Source organism: Myodes glareolus, chromosome 7, assembly GCF_982192425.1.
Source record: "Myodes glareolus chromosome 7, mMyoGla1.1, whole genome shotgun sequence".
NCBI classification, from domain to species: Eukaryota; Metazoa; Chordata; class Mammalia; order Rodentia; family Cricetidae; genus Myodes; species Myodes glareolus.
The window spans coordinates 62,457,470-62,476,446 of record NC_142032.1 but is presented as its reverse complement, the minus strand read 5'-3'; the positions used below and the strand labels follow the sequence as shown (position 1 = coordinate 62,476,446).

The following is an 18,977-nucleotide window of genomic DNA, read 5'->3' as shown; positions in this document are numbered from 1 at the left end:
TATTATTTTCAGTGTCCATGCTGTCAGTGTGAAGTGATACCATGACCAAGGCAACTTTTAAAATAAAATATTTAATTGGGGACTTGCCTTTAGTTTCAGAGGGTTAGTGTGTGAGCATCATTACGGTGGGGAGTGTGGTGGCAGGAAGACAGGCATGGTTTCTGGAACACTGAGAGCTCATATGGCTTGTAAGTTGTAGGCAGACTGGGCTTTTACAAACCTCAAAGCCCACCCCTAGTAACAAGCCTCCTCCAACAAGACCACACCCACTCTAAGACCTTCCCAGATAGTTCCACTAACTGGAGACCAAGCATTCAAATGTAAGAGCTTATGGGAACCATGCATAGGCTCATTCAAACTATCAAACTTTGGAAGTGTTATGGAGTCAGGGAGGTAAAGTAATACAGGGCTGGGGTGTGCCTGACCTCAGTAGATTGTTGTGAGTGTTAGCACCTTATCCTAGGCACAGCTGTTGTGCACAGTTGCACTGTTGTGTCCCTGAAGTTGACCAGTTTTCCTCACCTGAGTCAGGTGTTTTCCACTCTCTGGCCCTCTTAAGATCTGCTGAAAGCTTTCTGTCCACCCTGCGATAGGTCCTTCTGCAAGCCAGCATAGGCTGTGTGCCAGCCTATTCTTGGTGTGTTCAGTAGTATCTCTCTGAAGGCCCTGTCTTCTCTGCAGGTGCTGAAGGTGGCCATCCTAGCTGAGAAGTATGCAGTGGACTACACTTGGTATGTGGACACCATCCTCAACCTCATTCGCATCGCAGGCGACTATGTGAGTGAAGAGGTGTGGTATCGCGTCATCCAGATTGTCATCAACCGTGACGATGTCCAGGGTTATGCTGCCAAGACAGTGTTTGAGGTATGGTGGGGGAGGGGTGCACACCCTCACTAGGGGCAGTGGTTTCTAAGCTTGAGGGGACAGAGGTGGGCTTCAGGGGTGTTGTTTCTCACCCTTCTTTGTCTCAGTGGTAGTTATGCCCTTCTTGAACTAATGTCCCCCACCAAGCGGCAGTTTCCTCTCATCCTAGTCTCCAAAAGCCTGGAGGGCTGATGGGGCTGTTGAGCAACCTATTAGCTGTCCTGTGCATGAGGGACATCATATGCCTGCTGTATCTCAAGAGTCTCTAGGGACAGTCACTGGTCTTGCTGCTGGGCCCTCTGCTGTTGACACTGCAGCCAGCTGTAGGAAGCCAGGGTTTGCCAGGACTTTAGGGGGAAGCTCTCACTGACTTCAAAATATACCTTGCAAGGAAGGGCCTGGCTGTGTCTGCTGTGGCTTCACTTTATGTCAGCTGCCTTTTCTGTGGCCTAGCTCCTGGTGTTCCTTGTTTCACAGGCATTGCAGGCTCCAGCGTGTCATGAGAACTTGGTCAAAGTGGGCGGCTACATCCTGGGGGAGTTTGGAAACTTGATAGCTGGGGACCCACGTTCCAGGTAAAAGACCCCAGGGAACCAGGGATATGCACTGCACTGGACTGCCCTGCTCCCTATCTACACTGCTTTGACATCCTGAGGGAGGAGGAAACCCTCACACTGGGAGCTGGCAGTGTGCCCTCCTTAAAGAGGCACTGCTTTAGCATAGGGTCCCCACTGCAGGTGCAGGCCGAACACAAGGCAGCATGTGGGACAGGTGAGATAGTGTGACCCCGTCTGTGCTCTCTGCCCTCTCAAGCCCTCTGATCCAGTTCAACCTGCTCCACTCCAAGTTCCACTTGTGCAGCGTCCCCACCCGGGCACTCCTGCTGTCCACCTACATCAAGTTCGTGAACCTCTTTCCAGAGGTAAAGGCTACCATTCAGGATGTGCTGCGCAGTGACAGCCAACTGAAGAATGCAGATGTGGAGCTGCAGCAGCGGGCTGTGGAGTACCTGCGACTGAGTACTGTTGCCAGCACCGACATCCTGGTGCGGGCTCCTGGCTGGGCTGTTTGGTGCTGGGGCCACTGGGCTGGTAATGGGTGCCAGAATGGCCACACCAACTTCTATTCCTTTCAATAGGCAACTGTCCTGGAGGAGATGCCACCCTTCCCTGAGCGTGAGTCCTCCATCTTGGCCAAGCTGAAGAAGAAGAAGGGCCCGAGCACAGTGACTGACCTGGAGGAGAGCAAGCGTGAGCGAAGCATCGACGTGAATGGGGGTCCTGAGCCTGTTCCAGCCAGCACCAGTGCAGCGGTGGGTCTTGCCATTGTACCTGGTGTCCATCAGGGCCTCATATCCTAGGCTTGGGAATGACAGTCTGGGTGTCTGTGAGAAAGATGTGGGTAGTCCGGTGGAATCCAGCGCTGGATATGTGGTCAGGGCAACCTATTCTATGAGACCAGTTTTTGGCTATTTGGGGTCAGATGAGCACCTGTGGCCCTCTGTGGTGGACTTATTTTAGACCCAAGACTACACACTTCTGGAGGAGACCTGGTGTGTGTTCTTCATAAATTTAGAATTGCTTACCTTTTTCCTCTTGGAGGTTTCTCTTAGTGACTGAAGTAGAACAAACTTCCCTTTGATGTGACACAATGAAACTGTTCCTGTGGATGGAAGAACACAACATCTGATGGTCATTGATGGGAGATGCCATTTGAAGAGTTTCCTTATTGTCTTTTAACTAAAGCAGGGCTAGAAATGTGGTCTTGTGACCACCTTTGCCCTGGGTTGATGTAGATGTGGTTCATCAGATGCTATGATCCCAGGCTTTTCTAGTTCTTCTTTGGCCAGCCTCTCTGTTGACCTTATTCCTTTTGGAAGGGAACCACCTCTGACAGGACATATGTGTTGCTATGTTTGGTAGCCCTTTTGAAAGTTATGCAGCCACATGAGGGGACCCAGGAGCTTACTCTGTCCCCAGCCTCCTTATTTCCTTCTTTATACTTTATGCTGACCAGCAGCAGCATAAGTGCCTGGTCTAAGGTCTGGTAAGGCTGTCACTCATACCTTGGCCCCTTACATGACAAAGACTCTGGGTGTCTCATTTATTTGAAATAATATTCATACACATTGTCACATGCCTACACATGAACTTCTGAAAGCACAGCATATTACATCTGTTTCAAAGAATAAACATTTTAGCTTTTCTTTTAATATATTTCTACACTCAGCATTATTTGCTGAGGCCCACTCTGAGTTCTGCCCCTACTTGAAGGAGTTTCTGTGACTGGGACAGACCGTTGCCATCTGTGTGCAGGGTACTTGCAGCCGCTGGGCAGCCGCTCTGCACAAGATGTGCTCTATTAGAATGGCTTCAGGATCTAGTTTCCTGATGTTTGCCTTTGTGAATGACCAGTGGATGTTCAAAAGTTATTCAAAGTAACTCTTGAACACAGGGTCTCCTTCCAGTAGCACCCCACATTTATAGACTGACCTGGGGAGCCCTGTGGATAGCACACAGATGTGTGAATTGGCTGTGGTGTGGCAGGGCACCTTTGGGTAAGTCAGGTCTGTGAATGTTAGGTATTGAATGTGGGGTGACAAGCTATGCCCTTGTCCTGTGCAATATAGTAATGACTTAAAGGACTCCTTCTCCTTGTTCTCCTCTTCCTTCTCCTCTTCTTCTTTAAGACAGGGTTTCTCTGTGTAGCCTTGGCATTTCTGGAATTTGCTCTATAGACCAGGCTAGCCTTGAACTCAGAGATTCCCATGCCTCTGCTTCCTGAGTGCTGAGCTTAAATGCATGCGCCACCACTGCCTGACTTCAAGTGCTCTTTTCTTATGCTTTTGCCTGGACTGAAAAACAAGGGTTTGTAAGAAGTATATGTGCTTGTTTATCTGCTTCTTTTCATAATGGAACCAGACTTAATGCTGAGCTGAGAATGCATCCTAGCAATCTGTTTGCTTACTTTTGCATTTTTTTTTTACTTTTTTGAATTTTACAGGTTCATTAACTAAATTTGTTCTTTGATAATTACACATATGTGTATAATATATACTGATTACTCTCTTCCCACCTACTTTCCTTCCTGCACGTTTCTTTCTTTCATTCCTGTCAACAGTCAGTTGTGGATGAGAGAAAGATTCACAGGGCTCTAACCCTTGCTGATGAACTTTTGGCTATTGATAGATTCTGAGAGAGGTAGAATCATTGTCTTCACTTGTGCATTCACTGCTGAGCACACCAGGCTCCAACAGAGAGCTCCACAACCTTATGTAGATGGCCCTTGTTAAACTCAGTAGATCACACACCAAAACTTTTCTCTTGTTGTTTGTTTGAACTTAGCCAGGAATTCACTGTGCAGCCTAAACTGACCTAGAATTTGCTATGTAGCATTGGATAACCTTGAACTCTCTATTCTCCTGTTTCCACCATATGCAAACCTTACTGTTTTTGAACAGTTGACAGTAATGTGCATTAACTTATTTCTTAACCCTTGTAATTTCAACGTTTTTGGGGGCAAAACATTTTTAGAACTTTGTCGTTTTGCTCAAATAGCATTTGTGGGGAAAATGCAGACAACTTTCTAGTTGTATGAAATTATGACGATACCATGAGGTGAATGTCTTCATCTGAACTCACGGGTAGGCTTACTTTGTATGTGGCCAGCAGCTCTCTCTTGCTGGTCTGTAGTTTCTGGACTGCTCCCTGCCCTCTTTCCCCAGCTTCCCCATTACTTGACCTGGGAGCGGACACAGGGCTGTGTGAATCTTGAACATCCAAGGATCTATGCTGATGTTCCCTTTTCTTATCTTCCAGTCTACACCTTCTCCATCAGCAGACCTGCTGGGTCTGGGAGCTGCTCCCCCTGCTCCCACGGGGCCCCCTCCCTCTTCTGGCGGTGGGCTACTAGTGGACGTGTTCTCAGACTCAGCTTCTGCAGTTGCACCTCTTGCACCCGGCTCCGAAGACAACTTTGCCAGGTAGCCCAGTTTCTGAGTACTGCCTGGGTGGCATGGTGGGAGCTGTTCCTCATGGGTGATTCTGTGCTTAGTCCTTAACACCTAAAGTACTGTTAGAGAGGGGGCTGGTGTTCTTGTTGAGAGCATGTGAGTGCTTGTGCTTTGCTTTGGAGTCAGATGGTAACTTTGCTGTTTCTTTGCGACATTTGATAAATACTCTGAGCTTGTTTCTTTCCACTTATTCCCCAACCCTCCTACCCCATGTCCCCTATGTGCTTTCCTCTCTGTCAGTTTGGCTTTTTTATTAACTTCTAACAGATAAAATCCCCTTCAGCAGCTGTGCATAAATAGCTGCCTTCTCACTATTGCCTCAGGCACCTGCCTGGCTCTTTCTTGCTTGAAGCAGGAACTCTGACTACTTGTTAGTTTCCTGGCTGCCCAGACCCAAACAATTATATAGAAACTATATTAATTACAACACTGTTTGGCCAACAGCTCAGGCATATTTCTAGCTAACTCTTATATCTTAAATGAACCCATTTCTGTTATTTTGTATTTTACCACAAGGCTTGCGGTTTGTTACCACTTACTTCTTGGGCAGCTACATGGTGTCTCCCTGACTCTACCCGTTCTCTCTCTATGTCTCTGTTCAGATTTCCCACCTGACTTTACTCTGCTAAGCCATTGGTCAAAACAGTTTATTCATTACCCAATAAAAGCAACATATATACAGAAGGACATCCCATATCATCTCTCCTTTTCTGTCTAAATAAAAAGGAAGGTTTTAATTTTAACATAGTAAAATTACATATACAAAACAGTTATCAAGAATTATAATTACAATATTTAGTTCATTTGCATTTGACAAATTAAGGAAAATACTCTTACCTATTCTATCTTTGTGAGTCTAAAGTTTTATATATAATTGATCCTTTATCATAACTAAGGTAAACTATAACTGTCTGTCTTCAACTCTTCAAAGACCCCAGAAGGATATAATATTACCTAAGTAAACAGGAAATGCAGTGTAAGTAAGCAACTTCCAAACTCTAGAATTGACAGAGACATCTTACTGCCTGGACAGTCAGTCACCTAAAGTTCTTCTGTATTGTTGGTGCATCCATCTTTAGTCCACAGGCCCGTAGTATCTAGCAGATTTTGCATGAAACAAGAAATTTAAAGATCTGTTCTGTAATGGTAATGTTCATCAGTTGCTTTCTTCTGTGTCCTGCAGAATGTCAGGCAGTTTCCTCTGTGAAGTGAAGCAGGAACCCTGAAGGACCATTTTCTGTGGGTCCTGTATGTCCAGTCTATACAGCATACCTAATCAAGCAGTCCAAGCAAGAACCAAATGGCTAGCCTTGTCACATTGAAGGCAAATTCTATAACCAGTTTCTTCAGTGTCCATGAACCTCTCTGAAATAGTCAGTGCTGCCAGAAGCAGACATGTCTCACTGTCGAGAAAAGTCTTAAGTTCTTAAAGCATTTTAAATGCTGTATTCCGTAGATCTTTGAAAGGTTTGAAGAATATTTAACTGAAATGTATCTCTACATCTAGAAAACCTAACATGACCAAAAGTTTGATTACTAAAGATGACTATCTATTAACCTATATTTCTTAATTATACATTATATTTTAAATGAGCCGCATAAGCATAATATCTTAAACAAGAGTAGAAATATACATATGCGGAGACTCTTTTCCAAGGTAACACATCCTTTGACTCAAATTTTGAAGTCAAGATTCCATTAAAATATATATGTTGGTTTTTCTTAGCAGCCTGTACAATGGAATGTCTTTCTGTACTTAGCTCATTCACAGTCAAAATATTCAAAGAAAACATAATAATACACATAATCCAGATTTTTTGTGTATTTTCCATCTTTACATGGCTTATTTTTCTTAACTCTAATCTATGACTGTCTGTACTTTTTATATTACGTTTACTGTTTCTTTAAAACTTTATTTTTTTATAACTATTTACTTCTTTTTTACACTGTTAATACTTTTTCTTTTCTTTCCCAAACCTGACTCCACCTACTCTCTCTATATCTTTGTTCAGATTTCCCATCTGGCTTTACTCTGCTAAGCTACTGGCTGAAACAGCTTTGTTCATTAGCTAATAAAAGCAACACATCTACAAGAAGGACATCCCGTATCACTTGCTGACTCCCTAGGTCATGCCTCTTACATGTCTCTTGTCTACCCACTTTCTGTTTTCCACTTTGAAAGGTTTGGAATTGCTTTCCTTCTTGTTGGCTGATTTTGCCAGCTTCCCTTGCTGCTCCTTACTCCACTTGTGTCCTGGTTCATGGCTGATGTGAAGCTCCTCACTTGTACCCTCCATTGGCAGTGGATTTTGTCTGGGGGAGGTTAGAATGCATCTTGGGATAACCTTTGTTTCCTGCCTGGAGATGATACTAGGGTTCTTGTGGTTTTAGTGTTTTCGTTTCCTTGTATTCATTTTGCACATGATGCTTCCTTCCTGTTAGGAAATGCGTGTTTGGAGTAGGCTGTGAACAGACCTCTGATGGCTTGAGAATTGCTGAGCTTGGTATTTGACAGCTGTGAAAAAACCATCTTCCTAGACCCTTGTTGAAGGGGCAACATGGGGTTCAGCTATGTACCCTAGTTTTTACAGGGTCTGTATCTAGGAGTACCCTAGCTTTGCTTTACTGTTGTTCCATGACAGCCATGAGCTGTGGGTTAGCTACTCCTTGGTGTCCTGTGAAGATGGGGGTAGGGAATATGGGTGTGAGTTGTTTGCAGACTTGAGTCTTCCTGTGTTAGTGTAAGGTTCTGGCTCGTGCTGTCCAGCTCCAGTAGGTCATGCACTTTTCTTTATCCTGGCCTACTGGCCTGATCCTTGATACCATCTCTTAAGGTTCTGTGCAGGGATTTGCCTGTCTTGACTTTGATGTGGCCACACAAAGTTACCACATGATGTTTGTGTGGTACATTGGGAAGGGTCTGTTGCTTTGGGCAGTGCAGCATGCATGAGGGAGGTTGCATCCTCCATAAGTTTAACATGACTGTTTACCTTTGAGTTCCCTTAGGTCAAGTGCAATTGAAGTGACTTTTTAGATATAGCCAACTGGACATTCATGGATGGCAGGACATCTTTATCATTTGGATGATAGATTGATACCCAGATCTAAATGTGTGAGCCCCATAACCTCTGCTTAGGCTTCTTGAGTAACATCCAAGCTGGGCCTGAGTAGAGTGCTGGCCTAGGGTAGCGGGCCCTATGCTAGTGTTTGGAGCTCAGCCACATACTACAAGAGAACAGTCATTCTCATGTGTGCTGTTATGGTCTCAGAAGTGTTGGAAAAATTATCTCTTATACAGAATAGACAGTGTTTTATATTTTGGGACATTTCACTGTTGCTAGAACTGGGCAGATAGTGTTGGGTTGTGACTGGATGACTTGGTAGAGCTGTTGGCATTTGGGCCTATGGTATGTTCAGAGGATACTCCGTTTCCATTGTTCTTGTGGCACAGTGCAGAGTGGGCGCTGCAGAGGTCCTTTTCCCTGAGTGCCCGGGCACAAGGGAACAGCTCTAGGTCTCTAGGAGTAGCAACTGTAGAAAAGTTGGCTGAGCTGATTGCTGTGTGATCTAGGGCAGAGGTCACTCAGCTTGGTCCCTGAGCCTACTCAAGTGTGCATTGAGACCTTAAAATTTCCTGCCAAATGTCACTGTCTCAAGCACCCTCTGCACATTCCCTATTCCTAGCTTTTTTACCCCAGATCTCCCTGGGTGATAGTCACAGGTGACACCATCTGTTTCTGAGTGGCACCTGAGGAAGCTTGCCACCAGACACTGGCTCTAGCTCTAGCTCTAAAGACTGGGATAAGTAAAATCCTTGAAGCTCTTCACTTTGTCTCTCTATCTCCACAGAAATATTTCAGCTCCAAAATACTGTAAACCCTCTCTAAAACAGACTCTACTTGCTGCAGGTGGCTCTGAGTGATGCTTCACTATCCTTTTCTCCTAGGTTTGTTTGTAAAAATAATGGTGTGTTGTTTGAAAACCAGCTGCTTCAAATTGGACTTAAGTCTGAATTTCGGCAGAATTTAGGTATGTGTTTTACTTAATGACAGTTTCTTTAAGAAAAAAAGAAATTATTAGAAATAGCCAAGCATGGTGACACACAACTAATCCCAGCATTTGGAGGCAGAGACAGGAGAATTGTGTGTTTGAGGGCACTCTGGGCTAAATAGCATGTTCCAGACAAGCGAAGGTTACATAGCAAGAGTTCCCTCAACAACAACAACAACAGAAAACCAAAAAACAAAAATTTAAGGGCAGGTATGGTGCTTACATCTCTAGTTCTAGCACTTGGGAGACTGAGGCAGGGGAATTGTCATTTGTTCCAGGCCAACCTTGGTAATAGTGTAAGATCCTGTCTAAAATAAAGTAATTTTAAAAAACCAAAAAGAATTAGGGAAAATTATATAATGAGAAATGTTTATAATCTGTGCACTGACTAGTAACATGGAAAATTGGATGTTGGGGATAGCTATATATTACTAAGCTATGCCCTTAGTATGACTTAACTTACATACACTTTACCACAATTAAAAAGGAAGGGAATTTTCTTGAGTCCTAAAAGAAAACATTTTGCCCATCACACTGTTGGAGTTACTACTAAGGTGGATTCAATGTCTGTGAAAAGGGAGTAGACCTGCCCTGTAGCCCTGCAGGATGTTGGGGACCAGTAGCATTTCTCTGAGAGAGGCCAGGCTGATGAGACTGCTCCCTTGTGTCTGGTCTGACCAAGGCTTTGCCCCTTGTCATGGTGATTTCACCACGTTTGGTTGAGGAGGGAAGCTAAACTGTTTTTTCAGAACTTTTAGTGTTTGGTTTCCTTTCTGAACTCCAAGGGTATAAGTGTCAACAGGATCTGGCCATTTGGTACAGGAAGCATGTCCTCATTGGTCACTGTAGGGGCATGGCATGTTAGAAGGACAGTCCTGGCTGTTAGTATCACTGAGTGGGTCAGTCGGTAGACAAAAGTGGAAGATATATGGGTGGGTCTAGGTGCCTTCAATGCAGGGCAGGCTGTTCCTCAGAAGGCTCTGGTGTCCTGCTTGGGCTACTGACCCCCCTGACCTGGTGTCTGTGGTTGTGGTTCTGATTTACAGAAATGTGACTTCTACCCTTGAGTAACTACATAAGAAGGAGGCCTAAGGGCAGGTGTGAGAGGCAGAAGAGAAGATACCTTACCACCCCTATTTCCCTTTTCTAATTCTGCCATGCTATTTTTTATTTGGCTTTTGTTTTTTGTTTAAAACAGGTTCTTTTTTTTTTTTTTTTCTTCCCCAAAACAGGGTTTCCCTACAGCTTTGGAGGCTGTCCAGGCACTTGCTCTGTAGATTAGAGTGGCCTTGAATTCACAGAAATCTGCCTGCCTCTTCTGGGATTAAAGGCGAGAGCTACCACTGCCCAGTTTATGTAGCCCAGGCTGTCCTCAAATGTTCTATGTAAATAAGGTTGGCCTTGAACTCCTGGTCTTCCTGCTTCTACCTCTTGATCACTGGGATGACAGGCAAATGCTACTTTGCCCGCCTTCTGTGCTACTTTTAAACTAGAAGCTTAGTATAGTGGCCTGTGTGTATAATCCTAGCATTTGGGAGGCGAGGCAGAAGGGTTGTCATGAGTTCAGGGCCAGCCAGGAATACATTGAGAGTTCTAGGCCAGAGGCAGCTATATAATGAGACCAAACAACTGTTTGGTTACACACACACACACACACACAGTTGTTTTTATATTTTAGCAATAGTCATAGCTTACAATAATATATCTAACTGGGAATTGCAGGGGCCGCTTTTGACTGACTATTCATGATAAGTGTGACATAATGTGTTATAAAACAAACTATCTCTGTTTCTTCCTAGGCCGAATGTTCATATTTTATGGTAACAAGACCTCCACGCAGTTTCTGAACTTCACTCCAACACTAATCTGTGCTGATGACCTTCAGGCTAATATCCTTGTTTATCTCTAGTGTCTCGGACAGACAGACAGCAATTAGGGCTAGAGGAAGCTTGGGGGGGGCTGCTTTTGTTCAAATGGCAATGTTTTCCATATCCCAGTCAAACCAGGGGTCTTCCCTTTGAGTTGTCCTGATGGTGCATCTGACACCACCCACTCAGCTGTGCCTTTCATCTTGTTGTGTGAGTCACTCTCTGCTTGTTTTGCTCTCCTGTGGATATTATTTGCCCTTTACTCTGAAGTCCCCCTGTAGGTGCTGTGGCCGAAGGCAGAGCGATCCTGTGGTAACTAGCCAGTATGGAGCGTCTCGTGCTTGCTGGGCTTAGGTGTTATTTGTCACATCCTTTGCTCCATGTAGCCATCAGGAATGTTGGATGGCTTCAGCTGAGGGGCTGTGAGAGATGGACAGCTGGGGTCTGCTGCAGTGTACAGACCAGGATCCACAATGGCTAGGGATGCGAACCTTGGGCTCAATTCATAGTATGTAGCGCAATGGGTTATCATCTTTGTAGTAGATCTATATTCATTTGGAGATGATATATTTAAATATAGAACTATTTGGAAATAAGTCAGAAATACTGGGGTGGTATTTAGGGATGTGACTCAGTGGTGGAAAGCACACATAGTATAAGCAAGAGCCTAGTTCTATCTCCAGCGTCCCCTTGTTACACACACAAAGGACCGATGTTTACAGAACTACTGCCTATGTATCTCTTTTTCCTGGGCTTCAAAGGATCATGAGCTGTGGGCACAGGTTGCCATGCAGAATGCAGAGGGAAGCAGAAACTGCCCAAGTCTAGTTATGATTCCATGGATCCTGGATACAAAGGTGTTTCAGTGAGCCTAGAGGCTTCTGTTCACATGTTGCAACCTCTGGCTTGCAGAAGTGCAGAGCTACACTGATTTCTTAAGCCTTTGAGTTAGCAGGCATAGCTTCTACTAACTCATAGCTTCTACTGAGTACAGCAGGAGTCATCACAGAGCTCCGGAGCTCACTTCTGCAGTGTCAAGGCCAGTATGCAGCTAGTGTACAACATCCAAGGTCTTTTAGAGAAAGGGACTAGTCAGATACATAATGACTGTGGGTGGTCTGGGCCAGTGGGACATGTTGAATGGTGGAAGGACAGGCTGGCAACAGTTTTGGGCCTCAATTTATGATGCTGGCAGAATGGTTTGTAGGGGCCCCTGCTGCTTTCTGTTGTGGGCTGGCTGTGCTAGCCCCACTTTCCCTGCCTGCCTGGACTCCTTAATATGCTCACATCTGAACCTGCAGACCAAGCCTGTGGACCCAACTGTGGATGGAGGTGCACAGGTGCAACAGGTGGTCAACATTGAGTGTATATCTGATTTCACAGAGGCGCCTGTCCTCAACATCCAGTTCAGGTGAGGGGTGTGTGCTTCCTGTGTCCTTTCCCAACCTGTGTGCTTCTCAAGGGCGTTAATTAGTTACTGCTGTGCCACTGTGCATGTATGCAAACTACTGCCAGACCTGGAGCTTCCAGAGGATAGGAGCAAGTGGAGAGGGAGCAGGCTTCTGTGACCATGACGTGGCACCCATGGGGTTTGAGTCTCCTGTGTGGTCTGTGGGCTAGGCTGTTTCTGACCTAGGTGATTTTGTGGTGAGAAATGGAAAGGCGTGCTTCCCGCGAGGCAGAGAGCCAGGCTTTCTTGCTGTGTAGACAGAAGTGTCTGTCCCGCCTGGTCCTGCAGCCATTCAGTCCCAAATACACACAGGGGTTTATATTAATTATAAACTGTTTGGCTTATTAGCTCAGACTTATTATTAATCAACTCTTACAACTTAAATTAACTCATAATTCTTATCTATGTTTAGCCACATGGCTTAGAACCTTTTCTTAGTGAGGCATTCTCATCTTGCTTCCCCTACGTCTCTCGTGACTGTGGCTCTGCCTTTCCTCTTCCCAGAATTCTTCTAGTCTAGTTGCCCTGCCTATATATCCTGCCTAGCTACCGGCCAATCAGCATTTTGTTAAACCAATATGAGTGACAAATCTTTACAGTGTACAAGAGCATTAGCCTATATCAGTGCTGTCTGCTGAGGCTGTCTTGAAAGGACAGCTTGAGGGACAATGATGGTAGCTGGTATGGAGTTAGACTTCTGGGTTATGGCATGTAGTCTTATTTTTAGTCATCACAATGGTTCCTTGTTTGGGCTAATTGATTGGATAGTCTTCTTGGGCCTGTCCTGGGTCTTCATTTGCCAAAGGAGTAGGACTGAGAGGAACTGGTCCTTTGACACTTGTCACAAAGCAGTGACTTTGGTCCCTTGCTCACCTGTGAATGGCATGGACATGGACTGTAATGGGTGGAAGATGTGGCTTAGCCCCTCCAAGAATATTGTTGGTATGCAGTCTTAGTGGCTGTTATTGGGATGGGTGGCCACATGGCCATTCTCTAAGTTCTGAAGACTTCATGAACTGGAACATTTTGACCAGGTATTTGTTCTCCATAACATGACTCTGTTGTTATAGGTATGGTGGTACCTTCCAGAATGTGTCTGTTAAGCTGCCCATTACGCTCAACAAATTTTTTCAGCCCACAGAAATGGCTTCTCAGGATTTCTTTCAACGTTGGAAGCAGTTGAGCAAGTGAGAGGGCTGTACTATGGGTGGAGAGAGGTTGGGGCTGTCCTCGGACAGGATGATCTATGGGTCTCAGCATGGCTTTTAGTACTAACATGCTGCTTTTTGTAGTCCTCAGCAAGAAGTGCAGAATATCTTCAAAGCAAAGCATCCGATGGACACAGAGATCACTAAAGCAAAGGTAAAGGGTTGCATGGCGATGTCGCTGAGGCAGGAATTGTGACCAGTGCATCCTGACCTGCCTCTTCATTCTGTATAGATTATTGGATTTGGTTCTGCACTCCTTGAGGAAGTTGATCCGAACCCTGCAAATTTTGTGGGTGCTGGCATAATCCATACCAAAACCACCCAGATCGGCTGCTTGCTGCGCCTGGAGCCAAATCTGCAAGCTCAGGTGAGGCCTCCACAGCAGGAGGATAAATATGATTGTGTTGTTTTTTATTTTGGTGAAGTTTATTTATGGAGACAATCAGATTCTAAGTGTTGGTCATATGACAGTGCAGACACTTAGACAGCAACTGGCCATCAGAGCACATAGATTTCCCTCTCCTCACAGAAGGCCTGGTATGCCACCACGTTGCCCATGTAGCAGCCTAGCTCTGAGTTGTATCTGCCCAGCTCTCCTGGTGCTATCTTGTTCTTCCTCCCTCCCTGAATGTGGTATACATTGCTGCTTGCTTCAGCAGTATTCTAGAGACTCCAGTCTATGTATTCTATTGATTATGGGTACTTGTTTTCACAACACTTAGGTGGTTTTGGGAGTGTAACGATCATCTCTAAGGGTGGTGCATAGTTAACTTGATGAGAAGCTCTCAAGCTTGTTGTGTATTGTGGTGCATGCCTATAATCTCAATACTCAGGACGAGAAGGCAGGATGCCTAACATCAAGGCCAGCCTGGGCTACATAGTAAGACTGTATCTCAAAATACAAAAGGCTGACTCCCACCTCACCAACATCCATCCCCCTTTGCTGCAAACACTTGCTTTTATTAGACTTCTCTATTTTTACTGGTAAAACTGATGCTTCGGGAGGGGCTTCTGTGAATGATGAAGCCTGTGCCACAAAAATACCTGCTAAGAGCCTGAGGCTCAGTGCCTGCTCACCCTGCTGCTCTCTGTTTCAGATGTACCGACTCACGCTGCGTACCAGCAAAGACACCGTCTCTCAGAGACTATGTGAACTGCTGTCGGAACAGTTCTAATCCACAGGCCAGAAGAGCAGGCTTTTTGTTTGTGTGTCTCTCTTGTCTCTACCGTTTGTCTTTGTACCACACTGCAGATAAACACCCCTTGTCTGAAAAACTGCCACTCAAGGCATGTCCAGTCGTACACCTACAGCCAGCCCCGTGGGTGTGGAGGGAATGCAGGACACAGTTTGAGAAGGGCTGCAGCAGGCCTGCTCCATCAAAGAAGGGTGCCTGGACCTGGAAAATCAAGGCAGCCCTGTGGTTCAACTACAAATTAAAGGGAAATTAGAAGTTTGAACGAAAGTGGAAATTTTGTTCAAATTTTATTAAAATGCCACTGACTCATTCTCAGAATCCAGAAACAGCGCCATGTGCTTATAAGGTTAACACAGGGCTGTGTGGCCATGCTGAATGGTAACAGCAGTGGCCTAGAGATGTGTAACCACATGGGCTGAGCAGAGAGCTCTTGGGGTTTGCTATAGCACTACCTGATGGTGCTGGAGTGCTTGTGTTTATGACTGTCGGCAAACTCCATGCCTCATTCATGGCAGGATCCTGTGCCTAGCATACCAGTGTTCTTAAAGGGACAGTTTAAACATTTTACTACTTATTTGAGACCTTAGGTTTGCAGCATGGTGGGTAGAGGGGTTCCTATTGACTTTGGAAAACATGGACATCACCCATCTTTTGTTTTTTAATGAATGTGCTGTTCCTATGGTTCATTCTGGGGACTTGAAGGTTAATGGGTCAGGTGGTGAAGTAATAATTCATAAAGTGTGCTTCTTTCCAGAGGGTCTTAGTTGGTGCCCCAGTATTGTACTCTCACTTCTGTGAAGCCCTTGTGGTCGGGTGGAAAAGGGAGGCCTAATTGCAGTAATGAAGTGAGAGGCAGGGGTGAAAATGGTAGCCCAGGCAGGTACTGTGCTAAGAATGCACTGGACTTCTAGCTTGAGCACTGGCAGCTCAATTGTTAGTTACCCTTTTGGAGGCATTGGACTGTATGTGCAGCCCATCAGGGGAAGAACATAGACCATGTCAGAAGCTTTGGGATACTGGGCTGGAATCCTGCACTCGGCCTTGAGATGGTGCCCAGGATTGCTGTGGATGCTGCTGTACAGGCTTATCTGTACTTACACAGCAATGTTGATGCCCCTTGTCACTTAGAGCACTAGGTGTGGTCACATATGCATGAGGGTTTTTTTCCCCCCTCAGGCTGCCAGCCTGTCATGGTGGGTCTGAGGATAGTAGCAGGGTTCCTATCCCACTCAAGCTCCTGCAGCCCCACTCTGTACAGCCCGGGCAGTTAGTTCAGAACAACCAACACCTGCTATGCTGACCCTTGTGTTCCATGAAGCCCTTAATCTGGCTATCATATGTTGTGATCCATATCTGCCATGACACAGGCTTGTGTTGCAGGAGGATCATCTAGCTGTGGCCACAGTGAGCCTCTGGAGTTCTCTTGCTCCGGTAGCTGGACATTGTGGCTCTCCATTACATGCAATCCACGCACTGCTGCAGGACCATGTGGAGCGCTCAGTCTGTGTGGCTGTGGCTTATGTACCATGTGCTATCCAGTGATGGTGTTTAACTCAGTAATGTCCCTGCACATGAAAGCTGCTGGGGCACAGGCCCACTCTTTGTGACTCCTGGGCCTCCGTCAGTACAGTGTGCTTGTTCTCAGAGGAAAAAAAAATAAATGCTAGGACAGGAAACTGGAACACGTGTGTGATCTTTATGGGGAGTTTCCAGTACTGGCCTCAGTCCTTGCCCTGTGGAATTGAGTACGACTCAGAGTCAAGGACTCTGAAGTGCTACTTGCCTCTCAATTCAGGAGTACCTCAGGGAGTGATTGTCTTAGCTCTGTCTGTGTGATGCTGGGTGTGTTGAACCTAGCATGGGTCCACACACTACCATAAGTCTGTGGCTACAGTTCACTGAAGTCTGTACCTGGAAGATTTGGTCTAAGCACATAGGACCCATGGACTCAGGACTTCTCTCCCCTCCCCCACTCTGGGGCTGCACATAAGAGATGGTCCTTGCCTGGGAAGCCTGGAAGATAGTGGGTTTCATCACAGACTTAGCAAAATCCTGGATGGAAGCAGCTCAAAACCAGGGCATTTCTGCCTTAGCCCCATCGAGCACCGTCCCAGGTCCTGATGACCTGGTCTGTGCAAGTATTTGTGACATCATGCTCAGGATCCTGGAAGAAGACAGCAGCATGCACACACCAGGTTCTGCCTTGAAAAGAACCAGTTTATTTGGAATCTGCTCATTGTTGGGTGGTGACCTCCTGTCCAGCGGGTGCCAATGCCTTTTACTTCTCCCTGACTCTGGGGAGACCTTTCCTTGTGCCTCTCTGGTGCTGATCTTGCTGCCTGCCCCTACCCAAGGTTCATACCTCTGCATCTTGCTCCTGTTATTCCCAGTGTCTCCCCAGGTACCCTGTCCAGTCTTCCCAGCACCTTGTTTGGTGCTCTGATCTCTTGGGCATTATAGCCAGAGACTGGAAGGTGTATACAGGTGGACAGGAAATTCCCAAGGCATCAAAGGTTGAAGGGATGTGAGTAGTTCATTTCCACTGAAGGTCTGTTTTGCTAGGTCAAGGTCTGCAGGAGGTAGATGGTAGAAGGCTTTTGCATGACAGCTGTTGCTCTGTTTCTCTGCTGCCTCAGGGTGAGCCATGTTCAAGGTCTCTTTGAGGCCATGCCCGTGGCCAGTAAGAGGATTGCTTGTTACAGTGTTGGGGAAGTATCAGAAATGACTTTTATGTGTGTGTGTCTGTCTGTTTTTGACCCCATTGTGCCCAAGAAACCAGTTGTTATTTAGTCCTTGCATTGCAGGGAGCTACATGCACAACTGCTGAACACTTGGAGGGTGAGTGTGAGCTGCTGACCTGGTGCATTGGGATCTGGACAGGGCAGGGAGACTTGCTTCTCATAGATATTGAGGGGCTGGCAGCAGCCACAGTGGGTCTCCAACTGCAGGGTGTCGGTATTGAAACTGTCAAGAAGCAGAGAACAGCATGGTCAGGACTGGCCCCCTCCCTCTAGGTCAGTCCCAAAGTAGAATGGATACTATAACTGACTTGTAGGTCAGACCCTCTGGAGTCAGCACTTGCTTATGGGTAAGGAAAGTGTGGCCAGAATGAACTGCCTAGAGCAGTGGTTCTCAACTTTCCTAATGCTGTGACCCTTTAGTATAGTTCTTATACTATAGTGATACTCAACCATAAAAATTATTTTAATTGTTACTTTATAACTAATTTTGCTACAGTTATTAATCGTAAGTAAGTATTTGTATTTTCCAATTGTCTTAGGTGGCTGTGAAAGGGTCATTTGACCCCCCCCCCCCGCCCCAGGGTCACAACTCATAGGTTGAGAAGCACTCACCACTCTATCAGAGTAGGTGACCTTGAGAACCCAGTTCCTGGTAGGGTTTGGGTCCCAGCAAAAAAGGAGGGTGTTTGCCAAAAACTCACCTGACAGAGGAGGCACACAAACCCTGGCAGCGAGTTAGAGTCACATTTGCTGTGCAGCCTTGGTAGGTGATCTCTCGCTCCTCTTCCTGCAAGCTGCAGGTCTCTGGAGATGGAGGCCCAAGAGCAGGTCTCAGTTACATCCTAGTCCCCACCCGACTTCCTTCTCTACGTAGCAGCTTTCCCTTCAGTACGCAAGGCTTCCTTAAAGAATCTGACATTGAACCAGGCCTAGGTAGATCTGAGTCAGTCACCCACAATCCCCAGTAAAAGTGTCTTAGGTCTGTTGGATGTAGGGCATACTAAGGACCAAAGGAGGGTGTTGAAGGAGAATGTCCATGTCCCTCACAAAAGAACATGCAGTATCTGAGAATAAGCATTGTGCCACCTGGGTTAAGGGACACACAGAGAAAGCCTTTTGCTCTGTACTTCTGCAAGGGTTTCAGAGGCTATGACATCCAGTGACAAATGGTGGTGGTGATGTCTCAGCAGGCAGGCAGCTCTCTTGACCTTAGGAACTGCCAGTGTGGGCAGTGTCTAGAGGTGGACACCTGTAGAATCAGCACTCAGGAGGCTGATTAATGAGTTCAAGGAGGAAGTTAATGAGTTCAAGAAGAACCCATGTTAGATACTGCCTAGTGGTACTTAGGTTACAAAGTTAAAAATTGGGGTTGGGTGGTGTTGGCGCATGCCATTAATCCCAGCCCTTGGGAGGCAGAGGGGGTTGAATCTCTTTGAGTTCAAGGCCAGCCTGGTCTACAGAGAGAGTTCTATGACAGCCAGAGAAACCCTTTCTTGAAAAACAAAACAAAAAGTTGGGGACTGGTAAGATGATCCAACAGGTCCCTAGAAGTCACATGATGAGAAAACTGGCTCCTGCAAGTTTCCAC

At 46.0% G+C, this 18,977-nt stretch overlaps 2 protein-coding genes across 3 annotated transcripts in view; one reads left to right on the top strand and one right to left on the bottom strand.

The window, feature by feature from the left end:
- Ap2a2 (adaptor related protein complex 2 subunit alpha 2) overlaps positions 1 to 16,330 on the top strand; it is a 68,924-nt gene extending 52,594 nt beyond the window's left edge. For both annotated transcript variants that reach the window (XM_087908277.1, XM_087908278.1), the window contains exons 11-22: positions 682 to 864; positions 1,342 to 1,439; positions 1,678 to 1,909; positions 2,003 to 2,176; positions 4,683 to 4,846; positions 8,823 to 8,905; positions 10,726 to 10,817; positions 12,084 to 12,205; positions 13,315 to 13,431; positions 13,537 to 13,606; positions 13,685 to 13,819; positions 14,550 to 16,330. In XM_087908277.1, the coding sequence (XP_087764403.1) occupies positions 682 to 864; positions 1,342 to 1,439; positions 1,678 to 1,909; positions 2,003 to 2,176; positions 4,683 to 4,846; positions 8,823 to 8,905; positions 10,726 to 10,817; positions 12,084 to 12,205; positions 13,315 to 13,431; positions 13,537 to 13,606; positions 13,685 to 13,819; positions 14,550 to 14,627 (1,548 nt within the window). In that variant the 3' untranslated portion in view covers positions 14,628 to 16,330. The remainder of the gene's footprint in view (positions 1 to 681; positions 865 to 1,341; positions 1,440 to 1,677; positions 1,910 to 2,002; positions 2,177 to 4,682; positions 4,847 to 8,822; positions 8,906 to 10,725; positions 10,818 to 12,083; positions 12,206 to 13,314; positions 13,432 to 13,536; positions 13,607 to 13,684; positions 13,820 to 14,549) is intronic.
- A 540-nt stretch (positions 16,331 to 16,870) lies between these two features.
- The window catches only part of Muc6 (mucin 6, oligomeric mucus/gel-forming), a 31,595-nt gene continuing 29,488 nt past the window's right edge, over positions 16,871 to 18,977 (bottom strand). The window contains exons 32-33 of the mRNA XM_087908279.1: positions 18,091 to 18,193; positions 16,871 to 17,612 (exon numbers count right to left, since the gene is read on the bottom strand). Coding sequence (XP_087764405.1) covers positions 17,435 to 17,612; positions 18,091 to 18,193 — 281 coding nt within the window. The 3' untranslated portion in view covers positions 16,871 to 17,434. The remainder of the gene's footprint in view (positions 17,613 to 18,090; positions 18,194 to 18,977) is intronic.